This window comes from Cervus canadensis, chromosome 13 (genome assembly GCF_019320065.1).
Source record: "Cervus canadensis isolate Bull #8, Minnesota chromosome 13, ASM1932006v1, whole genome shotgun sequence".
NCBI lineage: Eukaryota > Metazoa > Chordata > Mammalia > Artiodactyla > Cervidae > Cervus > Cervus canadensis.
The window spans coordinates 9,586,463-9,607,830 of record NC_057398.1 but is presented as its reverse complement, the minus strand read 5'-3'; the positions used below and the strand labels follow the sequence as shown (position 1 = coordinate 9,607,830).

General features: G+C 49.1%; 1 protein-coding gene and 1 long non-coding RNA gene across 2 annotated transcripts; both read right to left on the bottom strand.

The window, feature by feature from the left end:
• Nucleotides 1-3,250: 3,250 nt before the first annotated feature.
• LOC122452588 lies at nt 3,251-15,963 on the bottom strand. Its single transcript, XR_006272762.1, has 3 exons — nt 15,871-15,963; nt 13,241-13,403; nt 3,251-3,825 (listed from the first exon to the last, which is right to left on the bottom strand). It is a non-coding gene; the product is annotated as an uncharacterized LOC122452588 (long non-coding RNA).
• A 2,912-nt stretch (nt 15,964-18,875) lies between these two features.
• On the bottom strand, nt 18,876-21,094 carry FAM71A (family with sequence similarity 71 member A). The gene has a single exon (XM_043486221.1). It carries the CDS (start codon nt 20,739-20,741, stop codon nt 18,984-18,986), a length of 1,758 nt encoding a protein of 585 aa, XP_043342156.1. The 5' UTR covers nt 20,742-21,094; the 3' UTR covers nt 18,876-18,983.
• Nucleotides 21,095-21,368: the final 274 nt, after the last annotated feature.

The window sequence follows — 21,368 nt, the reverse complement described above, 5'->3', positions numbered from 1 at the left end:
AACCAGAAAAGAAGTCTTGATTAGAAAATAAAAAGAAGCTGGGAATTTGAGTCAGAGAAGGGAAGGTAACACGGCTCAACCCTGCACTGTCACTAGTAAGCTATTTTTTTTTTAAGACAGTAAGTTCTATGTGGTTTATTACACAACAAATACACAACTGATCAGAAAGTAGGTCAAACAGGAATGAATCACTCAAACACAAAACAAGAAGCTATATGATTTTGAGAATTTTATTTTCTGAGAGTAAAAACTACAAAACTGAACAAAGGGGGAAAAAAAATCCAGAGAATCTGATTTAGTATTCAAACCTTTTAAAGTCATAAATTTTAAATATAATTGCTTTAAGTTTGTGCTCACAAAACTAATTATTGGGTTGGCCAGAAACTTCATTTGGGATTTTCTGTAAGATGTTACAGAAAAGATGCTCCCTACCACTGTCCTGCCGTGAACACTCAGTCTCCTCAGGGTGCTGGAGCACCTGCTAAGAGGTAAGACTCAGGTGGCCTGGCTTCTCTTTCTGGTTCTGTCTCTATATCTGCTTCAGGTTCTTCTATCACAAAGCAGCTCAAAGCAACTCAAAGCTAGTTGATTGCCCAGGTTTTCTTCTAACTTCAACAACATGTGATTAATAATTTTGAAAACAGTGAAATTCAGTGAATCAGTAGATCAGGATCCTTTGGTTGCAAATAACAAAACTTTTGAAATAAAGAACTAAATGATGGGACGCATTCATCATGACAAAGCAGCAGATCAGATGAGGTGGTTCTGGGGTTGGGGTGATGTCTCTGAGAGATCATCGAGGACCAAGCTCCTCCACCTCTCTCTCTATCTTCTTCATGGCTGCCACTATCTTCCCTCATGGTGGTAAGATGGCTACAGTGGCTCCAAGCTTCCTTTCCCATGTAGCAGCTTCTCAAGCAGGAAGAAAAGGGGCAACAATGCAGTCGGTGAGGAAAATCTTTCTCAGAAGCTACTAGCAACTTCTTCTTGGTTCCCTGGTCAGACCTAGGTCCCAGGTCTAATACTAAACCAATCACCGGACAAAGGAATGGGACTGACCAATCATGATTTGTCCGCTTGAGCCTGGTGGGTGAACAAATGGAAACATGGGATTCTTTAGCAAGAAAGGGTTGGAGCAGCTGTTTGGCAGGCTACTGATGGTTGTAGCCTGTCACAACTGGGGGAAGGCTTTCAGCAGCAAGAAACAGTTGTCTGGTTGCCGTAACCAAAAGGGGAATTTGTTGGGAGCAAAGTGTAGGGTGGGGCCTTGAGGAAATAGGCCGAAAATAGCAGAAGACTTTTGAAATAAATGCTTGTCAGTCAGAACAGTCTAGTTTGGACCCTTCATGCCTGGAAAAGAATTCTAGCACCTCTGTGCTTTGCATCACTTGTTCAAAACTGAAGCCTTAGCTGAAGGATCATATTGAATCAAGCTGGGATTCAACCGGGACCCCTGGGTACAGAGAAGGACCACCTGGCCTGTTCGGTCTCCAAAGCAGCCATTTACCAAGACCTTGTACAATGGGAGATGCTCATCCAATAGGAAAGAGGAGTTGCAGGCTGCAGCCAACACAAAACCAGACCGCCCAGCTAAGATACAGGGATTTAAAAGCCTCTCTGAAAGCTGGGCTTCCCTGGTGACTTGGACGGTAAAGAATCTGCCTGCAACGAGGGAGACCTGGGTTCGATCCCTGCGTTGGGAAGATGCCCTGGAGAAGGGGATGGCTACCCACTCTGGTATTCTTGCCTGGAGAATTCCATGGACAGAGGAGCCATGAAATTATAAGATGCTTGCTCCTTGAAAGGAAAGCTATGGTAAACCCAGCCAGTGTATTGAAAAGCAAAGACATCACGTTGCTGACAAAGGTCCATATAGTCAAAGCTATGGTTTTTCCAGTATTCATGTACGGTTGTGAGAGTTGTACCCCAAAGAAGGCTGACAGCCAAAGAACTGATGCTTTCGAATTGTGGTGCAGGGAAGATTCTTGAGAGTCCCTTGGACAGCAAGGTCAAACTAGTCAATCCTAAAGGAAATCAACCCTGAATATTCAGTGGAAGGACTGATGTTGAAGCTGAAGCTCCAATACTTCAGCTACCTGATGCGAAGAGCCAACTCATTGAAAAAGACCCTGACTCTGGGGAAGATCAGAGGCCAAAGGAGAAGAGGGTGGCAGAGGATGAGATGGTTAGATAGCATCATTAACTTGATGGGCATGAACTTGAGCAAACTCTGGGAAATAGTGAAGGACAGGGAAGCCTGGCATGCTGCAGTCCATGGGATCACAGAGAGTCTGACACGACTTAGTGAATAAACAAGAAAATATAAAGAAATTGTGATAAGTCAATAAGATTTTATTCTCTCACATAAAAATTCCAGTAGTAGGCCATCCAGGGAGTTATCCGAACCCAAGATCCTTCCAACTTTCTGGTTCATCCTTTCCAGAGTGTGGCCTTCAGCTTCGAGGTCCAAAGTGGAGTGGATACTCATGGTCCGACCATCATGTCCACACTCCAGCCAGGAGGGAGGAGGGGAGAAGAGTACACCCATCTCTTTAAAGAGACTTCCTAGAAGTTTCACACCAGAAGTAATTTTCAAACTGTTTACAACAAGGATTTTGACTAATCAGAATGGATGCCCTCTATCAACAACCGGAGCATCTGTACCTGTACATGTGCCTCAAGTCCTGATCACATCTTTCCACCTGTAAACCTCATCAGCCAGGTCTCAGTCACAGGACCACACCTAGCTGCAAGGAACACTGGGAAATTCCAGATGGCCAGGGGTCCGCTTATCCGCTATCAACGAAGGGGAGGATCTTTACACTGGAGCAGCTAGCATCTTTGTCACACCATGGAAAGTACTTAGAGCTCCTGATACAGGTCCACAAGCCATTTCCACAATTTGAAAACAAGCATTTTTCATACATCATTAGATGGCAAAATTTGACCTCAAGTATCCATATCTATTTATCCCACTTGTAACATTCATACATTTGCTGCAGGAAAATAATGTTTGAGCATGAGGAGCTGCCCAAGACCCCTCTAGGGTGTTTGTATATGTAGGGGCTTCCTAGGTGGCGCTAGTGGTAAAGAACCCACTTGCCAGTGCAGGAGACATAAGAAATGCGGGTTCGATCCCTGGGTTGGGAAAATCCCCTGGAAGAGGGCCTGAAGTGGTCCAGAACTCTTGCCTGGAGAATCCCATGGACAGTGGAGCCTGGCGGGCTACAGTTCATAGGGTTGCAAAGAGTCAGACATGACTGAAGCGACTTAGCATGCACACTCACACACAGGACACACACACATGGACACAGAGATGTACAATATTATCTATAAAATCTTTGAAAAGTGAATCTGAGACCCACTTGTCCTCAGGGTTTTGGATACATTCCAGTGTGCTTGGGACATTCTGGTTTACCCTTGTCCTGGTGAAATTTTTAATAGCTCTCCCAGGTTTCACTGTTACAACTGCCCAGTTTGGATGGTAAATGATAGGGTCAACCTGTGGATAGGGGATTGCGAACCTGTACAGACTAAGCTCTCAAAAAATGGCAGTAGAGCTCCTGTAGTGCCTATTGATGTGCAAATATGCTAAAGTGTTTCTTCAAGCAACATTTCAGTTCCTCATGGCTAAACAATACCTGCCAGCCGTTCTTGGCTCCTTTCTTCATGAATTGGCTTCCACAATGGCGTGGCAATCAGTTTCATTCCAGCACCTCTCAGAGGACAGTCTTGGACGCAGTGAGCACTAAATCAAGGCAGTCTGGTGAATCAGGAGAATGACTAGCATCTTCTGAACCTTGACAGACCTTTCTTTCTTCATCCCTGGTGAAGTTTAAAAAAAAATAGGTCTAGAGTTGACTGTGTAGCAGCATTCCACAGGCAAGATACCCTCTTCCCACAGTAAAGATGTAAGGAGAACAGCTGGGAAGAAAGGCCTTTTCTTGATTTCGTTTAATTGTTCTCTGGGTCTCCCGGCCAGGATCTTGACTGTGAGCAGGGCCAGCCCTGGACAAAGCTGTAGAAGGCCCTTCTTGTTTCCTTCCGCCCACTCCCTCAGTATCCATGTATCCTCTTAGTCTTCCCCATTGCAAGGACTGGACCCCAACTTGGCTGGTCTTTGCTTTTGTCTGGGATGTGCGTGTGAAGAGAGAATGCTGAGGCCAGCCCCGGGTCAGTGACTTGGGAGTCTGGCACCAGGCCGAGGAATCTGTATTTGAACTGTTCCCCTGGTGATTCTGAAGAGCGGTCCGGCTTAAGAAACACAGGCAGAGTGCAATGAGCAAGGACTTTGGAATCAGACAAAGCCGAGTTCAAATTTAACTGCTTCCGCTGTGGCCTGGGGCCCTACCTAAGCTTCTCTGAGTCTCAGTCTGCCCATCTGTAAAATGTGAAACTTCAGGAAAATAATGTATTTCAAATTTGAAAGATGTTTCTTAGTTGAAAGTCTATTCTCAAATATAAAATCAGACACTCCCCAGGCAGCTCATGAACACAAAGGGAGAATCAAGGATTCATTAACCTCATCATTGCTACAAAAGAATAGGCTTATGCCTACCTCCCACCCTATCCTCTGACCCACTCCCATCCAGGAGAGCACAGATGAGCTCATGACCTCAATAATTTTGTCTAGGCTTGGCAGGTAGTATGCCATCAACAAATATTTGCCAATTGTCTGCTTGATTTTATGTATTGGCCTTCCCAGTTTCCTCTAAAGTCTTTAAGAATCTAGTTCTTGGGACTTCCGCCGGTGGTCCAGTGGTTGAGAATCTCCTTTGCAATGCAGGGGACTCGGGTTTGATCCCGGGTCAAGGAACTAAGGCCCCACATGCCGCAACCAGAGAGTCTGTGGGCTGCAACAAAAGATGCCACGTGCTACATCCAAGACCTGGCACAGTTGAATAATAAACAGACAAGAATAATAATAAGCAAAGAGTTGAATAATAATAAACAAACAAAACAAGAATCTTGTTCTTGGTTGTGGGAGAGACATGGCAGGAGAGAGGTGAGCTGTGGGATTAGGTAATATTTTAGAGTTGGATTTTTGTTATTTCTTCAGAACTTGTGGCAGTATGGCTTAATGAGAGAGAAGAGCCTTTAGAGCCTGATGGATTGGGCTTCAGATCTTACCTTCCCCATGCTCTTAGGACAAACTAAGCTCTCAGTGGATTAACACAGTGAATGTTTACCTCACCCAAGTCAGAGGGCAGGGTGAGGGGTGCTCTGCTCCATGTAGTCACGCAGGGAGCAAGTTCCTCCCATTTTCACAGCTTCCCAGTGCCCTGGGTCATCCAGATAGTGCTGGGAAAAGGCATGATAGACCAAGGACCAGAAGTGGCAAAATCATTTCTGTCCCCTATTTCACTGGCCAGAATTCAGTGATGTGGTTAGCCTAATTGCAAGATGACCAAGGAAAATAGTTTAAGACATACCTAGAAAGAAAAAGAGAAAATGGATACTCATAAGCAGTAGAAAGTTCTGCCAAAACCATTCATCAGCTGTGTGACCTTAGGCAAATGCCTTGAACTCTTAGCCTTAGTTTCTTCATCTGTACAATGGGAGTGATACATGTCCACTGGGACAGTTGAAGACTTAAAAGATGCACAGAACATGCTTGATACACAGTGTACCCTTCTCTTTTAAATATATGGAAGAGCATGTTTTCTTTTCTCTGAGTAACCCCAAATACTGAATGGTTGAAAGCTGGCCTTCAGCACACTTCCTACCTAGTTAGGAGCAGACAGAGAACACAGCTCCTCTCTCCTGGAGTGGAGGGTTCAGTTTGGGTTACCTCCTTTCAGGGAAGCAGTGAGGTGGTTCCTGAATCTTGGGGAAGTTTGTTTTAAAATCTTTTCAGAACACGTGTTAAGAGTTTGCTGGAGTATTACCTTCACAAGCAGAAGCATCTGTGCTCTAGTTACCTGGAGGAAAGAACCAGAAGAAAATGACCTCTATGGCAGCATCAAACAGTTATGTTAATATACGGGAAAACATTCTCATGAAGCTTAGTAGACTGGTGGAAAGATTTTAACCTTCAAGAAGACGTCAGTCTCTCCCTTTTGGAGTTACTCAGCACATCCCAGCCTGGGGCAGAAGAGTGGGAGCTGTTGCTTCTGGGGCCACTCTCTTCTCTCCTGTCTTTCTTGGAGGGGTCTCCCTCTCCCTGCAAATGAGGCACCTAAGGGTTTGTGCTTGAGTTGACCTATCCCAGAGCTATCCTCTGAAGCCCTTTTTTATAGGAACGTCCAGACTGCTGCCTAACCCCCTTGGCCAGATTCCAGAACATTCTGTTCACTTGACCAGCCATACCCAACGAGGACAAGTAGAAGAGGGTCAACGTAGGAGATGCAAAAAGAGAGGAGGATATCAGAGTGCTGTCAGGGGGAGTGGGATGTAAATAATACCTCATTTCAAAGATGCTGTAATGCCCTGGGTGCCCTGCCCTCCAGCATCAAGTGGCTTTGGCAGGGCATGGGGCTGAACCAGAGCTTGCAGCCAAGAGAGGAGAAGTGGGGAAGGCTTGGCAGCTAGATGCTTTCTCTTCCACTGACTTTTGCTGGGTCACTTAGTAACGACATAGAACCAGACTGCTCCTTCCTCCGAATGACTTCCAGCCGCACCCCTCCCCAAACCCCAACTTAGGACACTCTATTTTTAAATTTCTCTTGGGAAGTAGATTCCAAAATTTCCCTACAGTCTTCTCGTCTTCTTGTCAGGGAGCCACTGATTTCCAGTAAACCACATAGCTTTTTATATTCATTTGCATTTGGTTTGCATATATTAGCATGCCACCAAAAGCAACCCAGGGAATTAAACGCAGAAGGACTCCCACTCTGGAGTGGAGGAGGGCAAAGGCAGCCACCTCCCCTGAGAGAGCGCAGCAGCCCTGCCTTGTAGTGGGAATTCCTGTCATCCCTCAGGTCTGCAGATCCTCATCTTAGGCCCACTGAAAGATCTATCAGTGTTTTTCTTGTTTCCTGGACCTTGAAGCTTCATCCTCAAATGTATTGGGGTCCAAGGGAGGGGATTCAAGTCACGTTAAGGGGGTGGCTGGCCAGTGGGAGGAGGGATTCTCAGATATGAGTCAAGGCAGAAGGGAACAAAGCTGGAGGCAGGACTTGGGAGCAGAGAGACAAAGCTTCTCAGTGGAGTTGGAGCCAGCCCACGGGGAGGGGATGAAGAGGAGAGGAAGAAGGAGCAAGAGCGGGTGAGTGAGTGGCAAGTACTGCCTGGCCAGTCAGAATGGTGCACAGCGGACATTTGTTATCTAGCAAGTGAATGGTCCTAAGAGCATGTGGCTGAGTGGCTTTCCCAAGGGCCATTTCCCTCCTATCTTGCTAGAAAGGTGTTCAGTTCGTTTCAGTCGCTCAGTCGTGCCCGATTCTTTGCCACCCCATGGACTGCAGCACGCCAGGCATCCCTGTCCATCACCAACTCTTGGAGCTTACTCAAACTCATGTCCATTGAGTCAGTGATGCCATCCAACCATCTCATCCTCTGTTGTCCACTTCTCCCGCCTTCAATCTTTCCCAGCATCAGGGTGTTTTCCAACCAGTCAGTTCTTCACATCAGGTGGCCAAAATATTGGAGTTTCAGCTTCAGCATCAGTCCTTCCAATGGATATTCAGGACTAATTTCCTTTAGGATTGGCTGGTTTGATCTCCTTGCAGTTCAAGGGACTCTCAAGAGTCTTCTCATTTGACTGGGGTTTCTTGTTGGGGTCTGGAAAGCCATCCCTTGAGTGTCTGAAGTGTCACAGCCTGAATATGCAGATGACAGCAGGACAGGACTTTGGGTAATTTTTCTAGAAGAAGGAACATGCTACCCCACCCACTCACTTCCCCAGTGGCCCCAACACTCCTGAGCCCGAGTGAAGGGTGCTGCCTGTGGCAGAGGAATGAGGGAGATGAAGTGTCCCCAAAGCCCGGGGGAGGCTGGTCCCTGGTGTAGTACCCACGGTTCTAAGCACCATGGATGGTTCTAAGCCACAAAGCTCATTGACTGCTGGCTCTAGGCTGGCCACTCCACAGTGGAGGGTCTGGTAGCTTCTAAGGCCATACAGTCCATGGAGTTAGCCCATGGTGGAGTCCAGAATCAGACCCCTGGGAACTTAAGCCTGGCTCCACCTCTGGGGGTCTTGGGTAAGTTATTTGAACCCATCTGTGCTTCAGTTTCTTCATCTGAAGAATGGGAATAATACTGCCTACTTCATAGAGTTGTGGATAAAGAACTAAACACAATAATCCCCAGGGTCCTTCAAACAGCAGCTGCCTTAGAGGAAGCACTCAATCGATCCTACCATTATTATCTGTGGAAGCCCCAAGTAAGACACAACGAGAAAGATTGCAGAACTTGGAGGGAAACATGGAGTGGGTTCCCAATTTCTTGGCCCTATGCCCAGGGCAGCAGCTGCTCCTAAAAGTTCTGCCCAGCCACAGCAGCAGACTGTGTGGATGCGGGCCAGGCACGGGCTCTGGTCAACCACGGGCTTGGAAATGACACTGTTAGCTGACGGTGTTTCCCTTTTTTTTCTCTCTCCAGGAGGTGGGTGTGGAGGAAAGGAAACTGTTCCTTTATTTGTTTGGCAGGAAGGAGACATGGACTGGAGAAAGGGACCCCAGCAAAAAAGAAAGACACGGGATCCTCCATGACTTGTGTCTGCCACTCTTAGTAGAGGGCCCCTGGGGAGGGTCTGGCATCACAGGCAGACACCACAATATTAGTGGTATCTCTCCATGTCCTGGGCTTCCCATCAGTGAGAGTTGGCAGAGAGCTGCTGGGAGGAGGGATGAAGGGACTATGGAAGGTCATCGTTGTGCTTGGATGCAGGTTAAAATAATGAATGATTTTAAAATGTAGTGATGGAGAAGACTCTTGAGAGTCCCTTGGACAACGAGGAGGTCAAACCAATCCATCCTAAAGAAAATCAGCCCGGAATATTCACTGAAAGGACTGATGCTGAAGCTGAAGCTCTAATACTTTGGCCACCTGATTGCAAAGAGCTGAATCGTTGGAAAAGACCCTGATGCTGGGAAAGATTGAAGGCGGGAAGAGAAGGGGACAACAAAGGATGAGATGGTTAGATGGCATCACCAACTCAATGGACATGAGTTTGAGCAACCTCTGGTAGCTGGTGATGGACAGGGAAGCCTGGCATGCTGCAAAGAGTTGGACATGACTGGGTGACTGAACAACAACAATAAATGAATGGACTGGTGACTGTAAATCTTTATAACAAACATTTCTGGAGCCCTTCATATGAACCAAACTCTGTGCTGTACCTGGGAACCCAGAAATGGTAAGACTGGCCACTCCCCTAAAGGAGGTTACAGGCTGTACCAATTAAAAGAATTAGTTTAATCCCTTCTTCTCAATGGGCTTTCCTGGTGGCTCAGACATTAAAGAATCTACCTGGAATGTGGAAAACCCGGGTTCAACTCCTGAGATGGGAAGATCCCCTGGAGAAGGAAATGCAACCCACTCCAGTACTCTTGCCTGGAGAATTCCATGGATGGCGGAGCGCGGCAGGCTACAGTCCATGGGGTTGCAAAGAGTCAGACACGACTGAGCGACTGACACTTTTTCTTGACAGAATACTGCACAGATACGATTTCTCCCTCCGTTCCAGGCACACAGATGGTCTTGGGGGTGACTCACTGTTGACCTAAAGTGACTTAGGTCATTAGGTGTTGCCTAAGGTGACTTCCCTGACAGCACACCCATTATCACTCTCAGTTTCTCACCGACTCACAGACCTGCTCACTGTGGCCAAAAGCACTGGACTGGTGGGTTACAAAAAGTCCCTAGCTGGCTGTTCTCCGTGTCATTACTAGTCAGAACCCAGAGCAGTGTGCCAGCCCCTTTTTTTCCCCAGTTCTTGCTCTTCTCTCAATGTCCAGCTGCTAATATGCTATGGGATGTCTGGTGGTCCTGCCTGGGATCCCTACTCCAGGCCCCAGACTCCTCTTGTTTGGAGTGAACAGAGGAAATTGACTTTAATGTAACAGAGTTTTTATCTCTAGGGCCTGGCCTTAAGAATTGTGTCTTCTTGTTTTATGTCACTTCTGGTTTATCCTCGGCCTGACTTCAGTCATCGTCAGCCTAAGTTAGATCCCAGGTGCCTAGAAAATTTCAAAACGGGCTGCTAGTTTATTCTTGATTCAGGGAATTCTTGGACTTTGGGATCGAAAGGAGCTACTTATGTCGGGAATACAAGGTGGTGGTTGGAGGGAGGCTGGTTGTGTGAATCCCAACTTGCTGTATCTGTGATTCCCCCTTCCCCATTCATCTCTAGAGACTGAGACCCAGGCCAGGGCTGGGACAGATCTCTCTGGGCACAGAAATCTGCCAGCATTGATTTCACTCCTGAACCAAGAGGCCTTACATTGTGATGGTAAGGCACTGAACCTGAAACAGAAACCAGTGACTTTAGTTTCAGGAAGTCCGAAATGGAAAGCAAGTGTTGACATTCTTTGAGACCCACTGTAGGCTATCTTTTGTGCTGTGCTAGCCAGAACTCCACTATTTACTTGAAGTTGGATCTTGGGAAAGTCCCTTTCCTTTCTAGGCCTCAACTTCCTCATCTGTAAAGTGCACATGGGATTAGGCAAGATCCTTCTGGGCTTGACCTGCTGTGGTTCTAGGTGTTCCAGTAATCTGTCCCTCAGAGGTCAAAGAGCTTGAAGGTATGTGAAGAGAGATAGGGAGGAAGGGACTAAGAAAGGTCCAGCAGGAGTCCTTGTGAGTTTCATTAACTGAAAGGGGAAAGGAAGAGAGGGGAGTAAGACAATAACGTGAAAATGGGGCAGGGGGAAGAGCATAAAAGAAGGGGATAGGTGGTCTCACCACAGTTACCTCAGGGCTCCTCAGGCAGGATGTGCCTGAGGAGCAGGTTTACATTGTTAGGATGGGCGTGGGGTGGGAGTGGCAAACTCTAATTTCCAAAGAGGGCCATGGTGATATTGCCACCCTCATGTTCTTTTTCACTGTGAGCTTCCAATTTCCCTGTCAAGAGGTGGAGTCTAGTTGCTCTCCCTTTAAATCTGGCCTGGCCTTATGACTTGGTTGTAACCACAGAATGCAGTAGAAGTTAGGCTGGGTGACTTCTGAGGCTCATTCAGAAGTAGCTTCCACTTGGTTATCTTGGGCACTTGATCTGAGGGAAGCCATCTGACTACCTGAGACCATCATGCTGGAGAGGCCACATGTAGGCATTCCCATTGACCAGTTCCAGCTGAATCCCACCTTCTAGCATATTCCTCAAGTCACCAGACTTGTGAGTGGTGCTACCTTTGATTCTCCAGGCCAGACTACTTGTCAACCTCGCTTGATACCACAAGGAGTGGGAGATTCACCCTGCTGAGCCCTGCCCATATTCCTCATGTAGAAGAATCTATGAGATATAAGAAAATGACTGTTGTTTCAAGCCACAAAGATTTGGGGTAGTTTGTTATAAGGCAAAAGGTACTAGAATGAGATGATAGGAGATGTTTAAAAATGCAAACTCCCGGACTTCCTGGTGGTCCAGTGGTTAAGAATCCACCTGCCAACACATGGGACATAGGGTCAATCCCTGGTCCGGGAAGATGCCACATGCCATGGAGCAACTATTGAGCCTGCACTCCAGAGCCTGCATACTGCAACTTCTGAGCCCACGAGTCACAGCTACTGAAGCCCGTGCACCCTAGAGCCTGTGCTCTGCAACAAGGGAAGCCACCACAGTGAGAAGACTAGCTGCACCACAGTGAAGAGTAGCCCTGCTCGCTGCAACTAGAGAAAGCCCGCAAGCGGCAATGAAGACCCAGCGCAGCCAAATGTAAATAAATAGATAATAAATAAACTCCCTCAAAATGAAAAACCCTTTGACATGTTTATACAAGACTTTTAAGAGTCCAGAGATGTGTGAAATTTCAAAATTAATTTGTAAACCAACTTTGAATTTTGCCTATTAAGGACATTACAACAAAACTACCATTTTCTGTAAGTCACCATATTATATATTTTTAAGTATATTTTTATCATGAAAAAGGGAGAAAAGGCATTATATCCCACCTGAATGCCTAAAATGAAAGCAAAAAAAAGTATCCAATATTGGCAAAGATATGGAACAACCAGGATTTTCATACATTTCTGGTGGAAATTGTTATTTTCACAGTCATTTTGGAAGGAAAATAGCTTGGCAGTATAATCAAAAGCTGAACGTATGCATATATTCAATGCCGCTCCTAAGTTTATGCCCAACGGAAGTTTATATTTTTACCAAAAGATCTGTATATAAATGTTCATAGTAGCACTATTTTCAATAGCTCGAAACTGATCATAACTCAAATCAACACAGAAATAGTGAATTATGGTCACACAATGGAATACTGTATAGCAGCGAAAATAAATGGATGATTGCCAGCAAAGTCATGGACAAACCTCATAAATGTGATGTTAAGGGAAGGAAACCAGGACCAAAGAGTACATAGTATATGATTCCACTTATGTAAAGTTGAAAAGCAAATGACACTCATCTACAGTGTTAGAAGCTAGGGTAGTGGTTACCCTTGAGTGACTGCAAGGTAGCATGTCCAGGGTTAGGGAGATGCTCTGATTCTTCACCAGGTGCTAGTTTCATGGGATTGTTCATCTATGAAGCCTCATCCAGTGGAATGCTTACAATGACACACTTTTTTGTATGAATGTTATAAATTGATCCTTGAACAATATGGGTTAGGAATCCCACTCTCCATTTCCAGGTGAAAATCCACATATAACTTTACAGTCAGCCCTCTGAATCCACAGTTACTTATCTGCAGGTTCAACCAACTGTGGATCGTGTTGTACTATAGTATGTATTCAGTAAAAAATTGAGTTCACCCGGGCAATTCAAACTCATGTTGTGTAAAGCTCAACTGCACTTCAAAATAAAATGTTAAAAAACAAGGAGGCAGGACACGATCTCAAAGCAAAGGATAGATCTCCAAAAAGCTAATTTAGCTTTATAAGAAGTTTTATGAGAAGCACTGTATTTGTTCCTGTTTCTTTAATTTCTCCTTGAACCAGCATCTATTGTGTTATGGCAGGGTCCTAGGAATGTGACAGTGTCAGTAGGAAGAGGGAAGAGGGGTGACATGGTGAACATCATTTGAAGCTGCGGGGAGCAGGCGAGCTCTCAGGGAAGGTACGTCTCAGCAGCTCCTGGCTGTTGCACTCACACTCCACACTCAAGCTGCATCACTTACACGTGTGTGCTTACCTAGAAAGATGTCTCCCAGCCTTTCACAGGCCATGGCTTGTGTAGAAGATGACAACATTGGAATGGCACACCGGGGTAGCAGGTGGGGCTCCTGGCAGCCAAAGCCAACTGGCCTGGTCCTCCACGTGCTCCCAGGAGGAGGGGTATCAATACCTCGGCACACCTGCGGGCGGGTAACATCCTCTAGAGAGTGTGTGGGGAGCCATTGGCTTCCATTATTCATTTCACATGCTCTGAACTGGCAAAGGGGGAGATCTGGGCTTCCCTGGCCCTTCTGCTCCTGGAGAAACCAGATCTGCACAGCCCTCACCCCTGGACTTCAGGTCCTATTTGCAGTAATGAATATCATGGGGTTCAGAGGGGTGGAGCAACATTCTGGGTTCTCCTTTATGTTGTGACCTCACTTCTATTCCCAGCCTCATTTCCCACTGCACCCTCATCCCACATCTCACTCTCTATCCCAAGCACATCACACCCTGGGCACACTCTATTTGTCTGTCATCTGTGAACATCTCCTTAGTCCTCCTCTCTCAGTTCAGTTCAATCACTCAGTCATGTCCGACTCTTTCTGACCCCATGGACTGCAGCATGCTAGGCTTCCCTGTCCATCACCAACTCCCAGAGCCTACTCAAATTCATGTCATCATGTCGGTGAGGCCATCCAACCATCTTATCCTCTGTCATCCCCTTCTCCTCCCGCCTTCAATCTTTTCCAGCATCAGGGTCTTTTCCAATGAGTCAGTTCTTCACATCAGGTAGCCAAAGTATTAGAATTTCAGCTTCAGGACTGATTTCCTTTAGGATTCTCTCTCTCCATCATACTATTCTCTCCACCAGTGTGCTCAGCCTGTCATCTCTCTGGTAAGTCCTCCCCTTCTCTATGAAGCCTCTTTCTTTCACTCTTTTTTTTTTTTTTAGTTTTTACTGGAGTACAGTTGCCCTGATGCTGGGAAAGATGGAAGGCAGGAGGAGAAGGGGACGAGAGAGGATGAGATGGTTGGATGGAATCACCGACTTGATGGACGTGAGTTTGAGCAAGCTCCGGGAGTTGGTGATGGACAGGGAAGCCTGGCATGCTGCAGTCTGTGGGGTGGCAAAGAGTTGGACACGACTGAGCGACTGAACTGATGCTTGCTTTACAATGTCGTGTTAGTTTCAGCTGTACAGCGCAGTGAATCACCTATGCCTGTACACATGTCCCCTCTTTTCTGGATGTCCTTCCCCTTTAGGTCGCCACAGAACATTGAGTAGAGGTCCCTGTGCTATACAGTAGGTTCTCACAAAGCCTCGTTCTATCCATTGGGGTCCCTACCATGCTGTGATTTGTGTTTATAAGTGTGTGTGTGTGTGTGTTTGTGAATATCCTTGTAGTCTCTGATTTCCTGTCTTGCCCACAGTAGGTGATCAACAATCACTTCTCAAATGACACAGACACTAACTCCAGCCCTGTTTTTGGTGGTCACTCATCGTCCCCATGACGATGAGTCCAAACTCCCAGCCTCTCGGATCTGTCTTTCAGCCATTTCACACTCTGCCCCTCCACTGGGCTTCCCGGGTAGCTCAGCTGGTAAAGAATCCGCCTGCACTGTAGGAGACCCCGGGTTGTTCCTGGGTCAGGAAGATCCCCTGAAGAAGGGATAGGCTACCCACTCCAGTATTCTTGGGCTTCCCTGGTGGCTCAGAGGGTAAGGAATCCGCCTGCAGTGTGGGAGACCTGGGTTCGATCCTTGGGTCGGGAAGATTCCCTGGAGAAAGGGAATGGCAATCCACTCCAGTATTCTTGCCTGGAGAATCCTATGGACAGAGGAGCCTGGCGGGCTACAGTCCATGGGGTCGCACAGAGTCGGACACGACTGAGTGACCAAGTACACAGCACAGCCCCGCCCCGCCCACTGCCGGGGGCCTGGAGACGTGGCCCCTGGATGAGACACACCTTCATTGCCCAGGCCCCCTCACCTCCCCTGCTCGCAGCTCGGGGCTTGGCATTAGGCTCATTGTGGTGTACAAAGGGTAATGGTCCCAGTGACTCAACCTCAGTCCCCGCTCCCCTGTTCAAGAACCAGCCTGCAGTACCAGCATGTGGCCACAAGGGGCTCTCTGGAGGTGCCTCTTTGCCCAGGGGAGGAGGTCACTGGTGGGCAGCTCTGCCCTGATGAAGGCCTGGGGGTCTCCCCGCTCCAGGGTCTCCAAGGGCTGAAGCCCCACCATCCCTCTTGGCGGCCTCATCCTGATGTTTTACCTGCAGCCATCTGGAAGCTGTTGTTTTTTTATCTTAACCCAGTACTCCTTGCTTTCCCGTGAGCCTCTCTTCTGGGCACCCCCTCTACTGATCGCAGCCACAGGGGGAAGTCACCTCCACTTTTGTAGTTCCTCTTCCTTTAAATGAGGGCCAGACCTACACCATGAGCTCCCTGTCTTTCAGGATGTGGGCTAGGAAATTGTCCCGTTCCGTCTCTTCAACACCTCCCACCTGTCTGCTTCTGCCCACACTGCCCGCTTCTGCCCCCCAAGTCTGGGGCTCCCTGACTCGGGCCAGGATGAATTCAGTGGCTTTCTGGAGGATTTCCTGTCTCCAGACTCCCCCTGCCCATCCGCTTTCCACCCTGGAGCCAGAGAGATCTAACTCTCACCAGGCACTGCTTTTCAATGGTCCCGCAAGTCCCGGCCACTCAGATAGTACCCCAGGGCTCCCCAAGACCCAGCTGCCCGATTCTCCAGCCTCACCGCCCTCCTCTCTCGCCCTCCAACAAGCTGCACTGAAATACTTGCCGTTGCTCAACACATGTGACGTTTTAAGCCTTTGTACTTTGCCCGCAATCTTTCCCGTGGCCTGATGGTCTACCCACCTCTCTCTGCCAGCCTCCCCCACCTTCACCTTTGCTCCTCATCCTTCTTCCACCTGGCAGAGCCCTGTTCATCCTCAAAGCTGCCAGTGCTCCTAAGCCCCAGCTCCTTCCTGTGCCCCAGCACCCCTCCTCTGAGTAGATCCTGTCCCCCAAACACACATCTCTCCTCGTGCCTGTCTCTCAGAGTCGTGATAATTCCTTGTAGCTTATCCGGCCTCCTTCCCCGTCTCTGGACCTCCCTATGGGACCCGGGGTGGCACGCTGCCTGAAAGCTGTTGCACCTAGGTAGCTGACTCTCTGCACCATCACCTCCCACCTTGAACCAAGTCCTTTAAATGCTCCTGAACTTCCCCTTAACTGATCTGCAAAACAAAGAGATGTGAGCTTCGGAAGGGGGCACGTACATGAAAGAACTTAATAAACAGTTAAGGGCTACGCACGTGGTTTTGTTGCGTTTTCTTCCTCCAGACTAGTGTTTACCTGCACTTGCCTGTGTGGAAATCATAAGATCAAAGGAATGTGGATGTGATCTTTTTTGTAGTTTCTCCACCTTGAGTCCAGGGGAAAGCTGGTGAAGGGTAAACCATTAATTCTGTCCCCTCCAGCAGCTCCTAGTCTTCTCAGAAGCCCTGGGTTAATGATTCCGAGGTTGTTTTCCTCACAGGGTCAACTCGTATCTAATCTTTGGCATGGCATGTCCTTTCTTTCTTAAGAGAAACTTGACTCATCCTGGGGTCAGGAAACTTGTTTTGCTGGGGAACGCAGTGTGTGTGTGTGTAGGTCTCAGGCTATCTCCCTTTCTCATCGGTGGCCCCACCATCACCAAGAGCCCACCATCCCCCCACAAACAGAAGAGACCTCCCCTTCCCCCCCTCCCCACACTGCGATCTGTGGAAGTCACAGACTGAAGGTCTAGTCAACAAGGAAGCCGTCACCTAACAAATAATCTCCCTCATATGAGATTTAAGGATCTGGTGTTGGAACCCCAGGAAGAAAAAAGTCCCTGAAGCCTGTGTAGGGAGAAACCCTTCTGAGCCTGGCATTCAAGAGTTTAATTAGCAGCTCAGGAGGACTGGATTGCAGAAAGAGGCAGCTCCATTCAGGAGTGGACCCTGGAATTCCAGGCAGGAGCCTGTTTACGGCTGCAACGCAGGTCACGCCAGAGGCTAGAAGCTTGGGAGTGAGACACAGCCGTGGAGATAAGGCCAGCTAAGTGCTGTGGGTTCACTGAAGTTCAAAAACTGATTCACAGCGTGTCCCCAGCTCCCACTTCTCAATCCAGTAAAACTGATGCTCCTCTCCGTGGTTTTGGAACACAGCGTTAATGCTGGTGCCTCAGGTTCCTGAGCTGGTCCTGTCTAAGGCATGTTTGCTTGCCTCCTTCCCATACTTCAGACAGGACTTTGCATAAAAAAGTGGGCTGGTAGATCACTGTTCTGCAAAGATCCTTTTGTGCGACTGGAGCAGGTTACCTTCTCTGAGCCTCAGTGGTCTCATCTGTAAAATAGACATATCGTTCCTTCTTTTCCTAATAACCAGAGTTCTTGTAATTTACCTTAAATAAATGCAACGTGAAGAGACCAGGCATTTCTGACAGATCACTTTTGTGCATATATAATAGTGAAAACATGAGGGAAAGGCATTGGCAATAATTTCACAACTGCCACAGCGATCATAGGACCATCAGATTTCAGAGATAGTACAATGTGAGAAACACACCTGTGTACCCACTGTCTTGCCTAAGACAGAACAGTTCCCAGAAACACTGACAGCCTTGGACCCACCTCCTTGATCTAGCCTGTCTGCCCTAGAGAAAACTGTCCTGAATTTTGTGTTTACTATTCCCTCACTTTTGGTACAGTTTTATGAAACCTACCCCCTATGCAGGACTTTCCTCGTAGCTCAGTTGGTAAAGAATCTGCCTGCAATGCAGGAGACCTGGGTTCGATTTCTGGGTCGGGAAAATTCCCTGGAGAAGGAAATGGCAATCCACTGCAGTATTCTTGCCTGGAAAATCCCATGGACAGAGGAGCCTGGCGGGCCATAGTCCACGGGGCTGCAAGAGTCGGACATAACTTAGCGACTAAACCACCACCACCACCACCCCCTGTGCAATACATTGATATTATTTCTGAATGGTTCTGTAAGTAGATTACATCCCATTCTTTGATGTCTTTAAAAATCATGAGAAGTTGATCTGTGATAGTGTGTATAGCTCCAGTTCTCACTATTGAATATCCCACTCTCTTCCTATCCTACTGTGTTAATCCTGTTGATGGAAATTTGGGCTGTTTCCAGTGTTTTGTTATTAAATTCTTTTGCTATAAACATGCTCATAGTGGTTTCTTAGAACACGTGTGTTTCTCCTGGGTATATACCTGGGAGGGGAATGGCTAAGTCTAGATGAGATCGCTCGCTGTTCTGACGGCCAGCAAACACTGCTGCGCCTTATTTCTGTCCACTGAACAGCCCGAGGGGATGGGAGTTCTGTCTCACTTTGATTACAGACCTGCAGGGGTAATAAACATTGATAGAAAGGATTGGGAGGTGGTGAAGGAGAGTTTTCCAGGCCACAGTCTGACTTTCAGCCACGGCCCTGAGCAGCAAAGCCAGAAAGGAGTGGAGGCGGGATGGGGCACCGCTGTTGGCGCTGGGCATGTGTGTGAGGTGGGGCTGCCCTCGACTGGACCAGTCTCAGGCTGCGGCTCTGCTGACATCACAGAACCCACTGTGACGTCACGGCCGGTCTGTGGGACCTGGAAATGCAGAGAGAACGCTGCAGGCCATTCTCAGGTTGTATGGTTCTTTTATTTAAACTGCAGTAAGGAAGCTGGCATACACTCACCAGGGATATTTCCCTGAGCCCTGGTCCCCTTTGCAGCTTCCAGCTCTAGGTCCTATTGATGAGCTTCAACGGTCACTGTCTCCGTGGCCTCGGATGTCGCACTCCCAGCGATTTCCAGCCCCTGGCCACTCTCTGTTGTCTCTATGATGGCCTCCATTCTTTTCCTTTCCACCACCTCCTCCAGGATGTCCACATCTTTATTGTGTGACAAGGCCACTGTCTTTGTAGTGAGACTGGCTCGGACATTCCTCAAGAAAGAGCTGATCCTGCTGAGTCTCTTGTTGTTGGAAAGTGAACTCCCAGTAGATAAGCTCCTGGCCGATTTGTGCGAGGTCCTGGACTCCTTGGTGATGGGAGCGTGGCTGATGCCTTTGTGCGCGGCGCCCCACTTGCTGTCCCCCAGGCTGCCTTGGCCTTTCTCCTTTTTGTCGTCCCTCATGGCTCTCCGGCCACCTGAGGACCTGCCGGCTGTCTTCCGCATCGCCTTGTCCCCCGCGGTCTTGTGGCGGCTTTCGGCTGCCCCGCGGGGACGCGAGCCCCTGAGAGCACGCTCCTTCTCCCGGTGTTCCCTCCTCTCCCTTCTTCCCCTGCGGGCCTGCGACACTCTCCGGGGCCTGTCTTCCTGCTCACTCTCTTGGTCTTCCTGCGGCAAGGCTGAGATGAGGGTCCCCTCGTCCTCCTGATCGGCTTTTCCTTTGGCGGTCTTCCTGGTGGCCTCCACTCCAACCATAGTCATGCTGGCTTCCGGGGAGAGGCTGGTGGATGTGCTGGAAGCGTACTCCAAGTTTTTGGCAGCATGTGCCAAGGCCGTTTTCCTGGTCCTCAGGGAGGTTTTGGCAGCGCCTGCCACAGCGATGTTGCTTTTGCTTCCTCCTGGGCCCTTGGTGACAGTGACTTCAAGGGCCATGCTCCGCTCTTCAGAGGCATGGGACTTGGTCACGTTCAGATCGCCTTCTGTGGCGTCTGCTGCGGCCACCTGCGTCATTACCCCCACTGCTGACTCTTTGTCAAACTCGCTGGGTTTGGTGTTTGCCTTGGCCCCGTCGGGCACAGGATCGGGATTGTAGAAGTCCAGCTGGAGGCCCTCCCCTCCGGCAAAAGCTGCAGAGGTGGCCCCGGCCACCTCGGAGCCCGCGTGGAGGCTCCTGACGCTTACCTGGTCCTGATCGCCCCGGCCTTGGAAATCCACGGCCGCCGGGCTTCTCCTGTCCTCCTCGAACACGGGCATGCAGATCATGTCCCCCGCTGGAATGGCGTAGGTGCTGCTCTGGGAGTCCACCGGTGGCCGCAGGAGGTAGACCAGCTTCTCCCAGTAGGTGAATAGGTCTTCCCGAGAGTCCAGCGGGGGGCACAGATGCAGGTAGCAGGAGCGGCCGGTGGCGAACTTCAGGCGCAGCTGTTGTTTCTCGCGGTCGTGAATGGAGATCCTCACGAACTTCAAGGGAAGGAGCCTGGTGAGCTCTAAGGTCTTTGCAGCCTTGCGGCTCTTGGCCTTGGTGGTCTGGCCGCGGCCCGCGTGGTCATCGCAGCCGGTGGCCGGCCGGGCCAGTAGCATGACGTCTGGGAGGGGGAGGAGGGGGCTGGTGGATGCGATGCCCACGGTCACCATGCGGACACGGTTGTGCACGTCGATCACTTCTCCCCTCTTGGTGATCTGGATAAAGTCGCTCTCGAAGATCGGGGCGTACTTGAATATGTCGTACTCACCCTTGCGCAGTTGCCGCTGCAGTTTGCCCCTGGTGGTGTTGAACAGGCCTGCTCCGGCGCCGCTCTGGGCCGTGTGATACGGTAGCAGAGACTCCCGGCTCATGGCTGGCTGTGATCACGACAAGCCGTCCTGGTGAGGTGGGCCCCTGGGTCTTCCTTTCCTTGGCCTTCTGGGCAGAAGAGGGAGCCGCGGTCTCCTGTGTCACGCAGGCGGCTCCACAGCAGGTTCCCCAACCCCACCACACCCCACAGAGCCTCCCAGAGGCCGCAGTGGGGGTACGGGCACGGGTGATCGCCGTGAGGATGCTGCAGGGCGCCTGGACCCCAGGCTGAGTCTCTTCAAGGGTGTTGCAGAGGTATGGTAGGCTCCCCCTCAGCCTCACCTCACTTCTGCTTCTGGCTTTTTGTCTCTGCGAGAGGCTGTGAAACTGCAGTCCTAGTGAAAGAAGTGACCACTCTCTCAGCCTAAAGCCCCTGTGCGGCCATATTTATCCTCGCTGTCCTTTGTGACCTGTCACAGTCACACACACCTTTGTCCCATCCCTCAACCACCCCTTCCAGGCAGGGCCACCCCATTGCCCCCACAGAGGACAGGTCCATCCTGCCAGGGACTCAGGCAGGTACCAAAATAAAAATGGCTTCAAATGGGAAAGTTTTATCTGGTTCTCTTTTAACCCCCCCCCCCCCAATTCAGCAACTGGATGAAGCCTATAGGAATGTCAGAGGATGG

Coding starts and splice junctions, on each gene's coding strand:
- FAM71A (XM_043486221.1), bottom strand. CDS start 20,741: ATGAGCCGGGAGTCTCTGCTACCGTATCACACGGCCCAGAGCGGCGCC.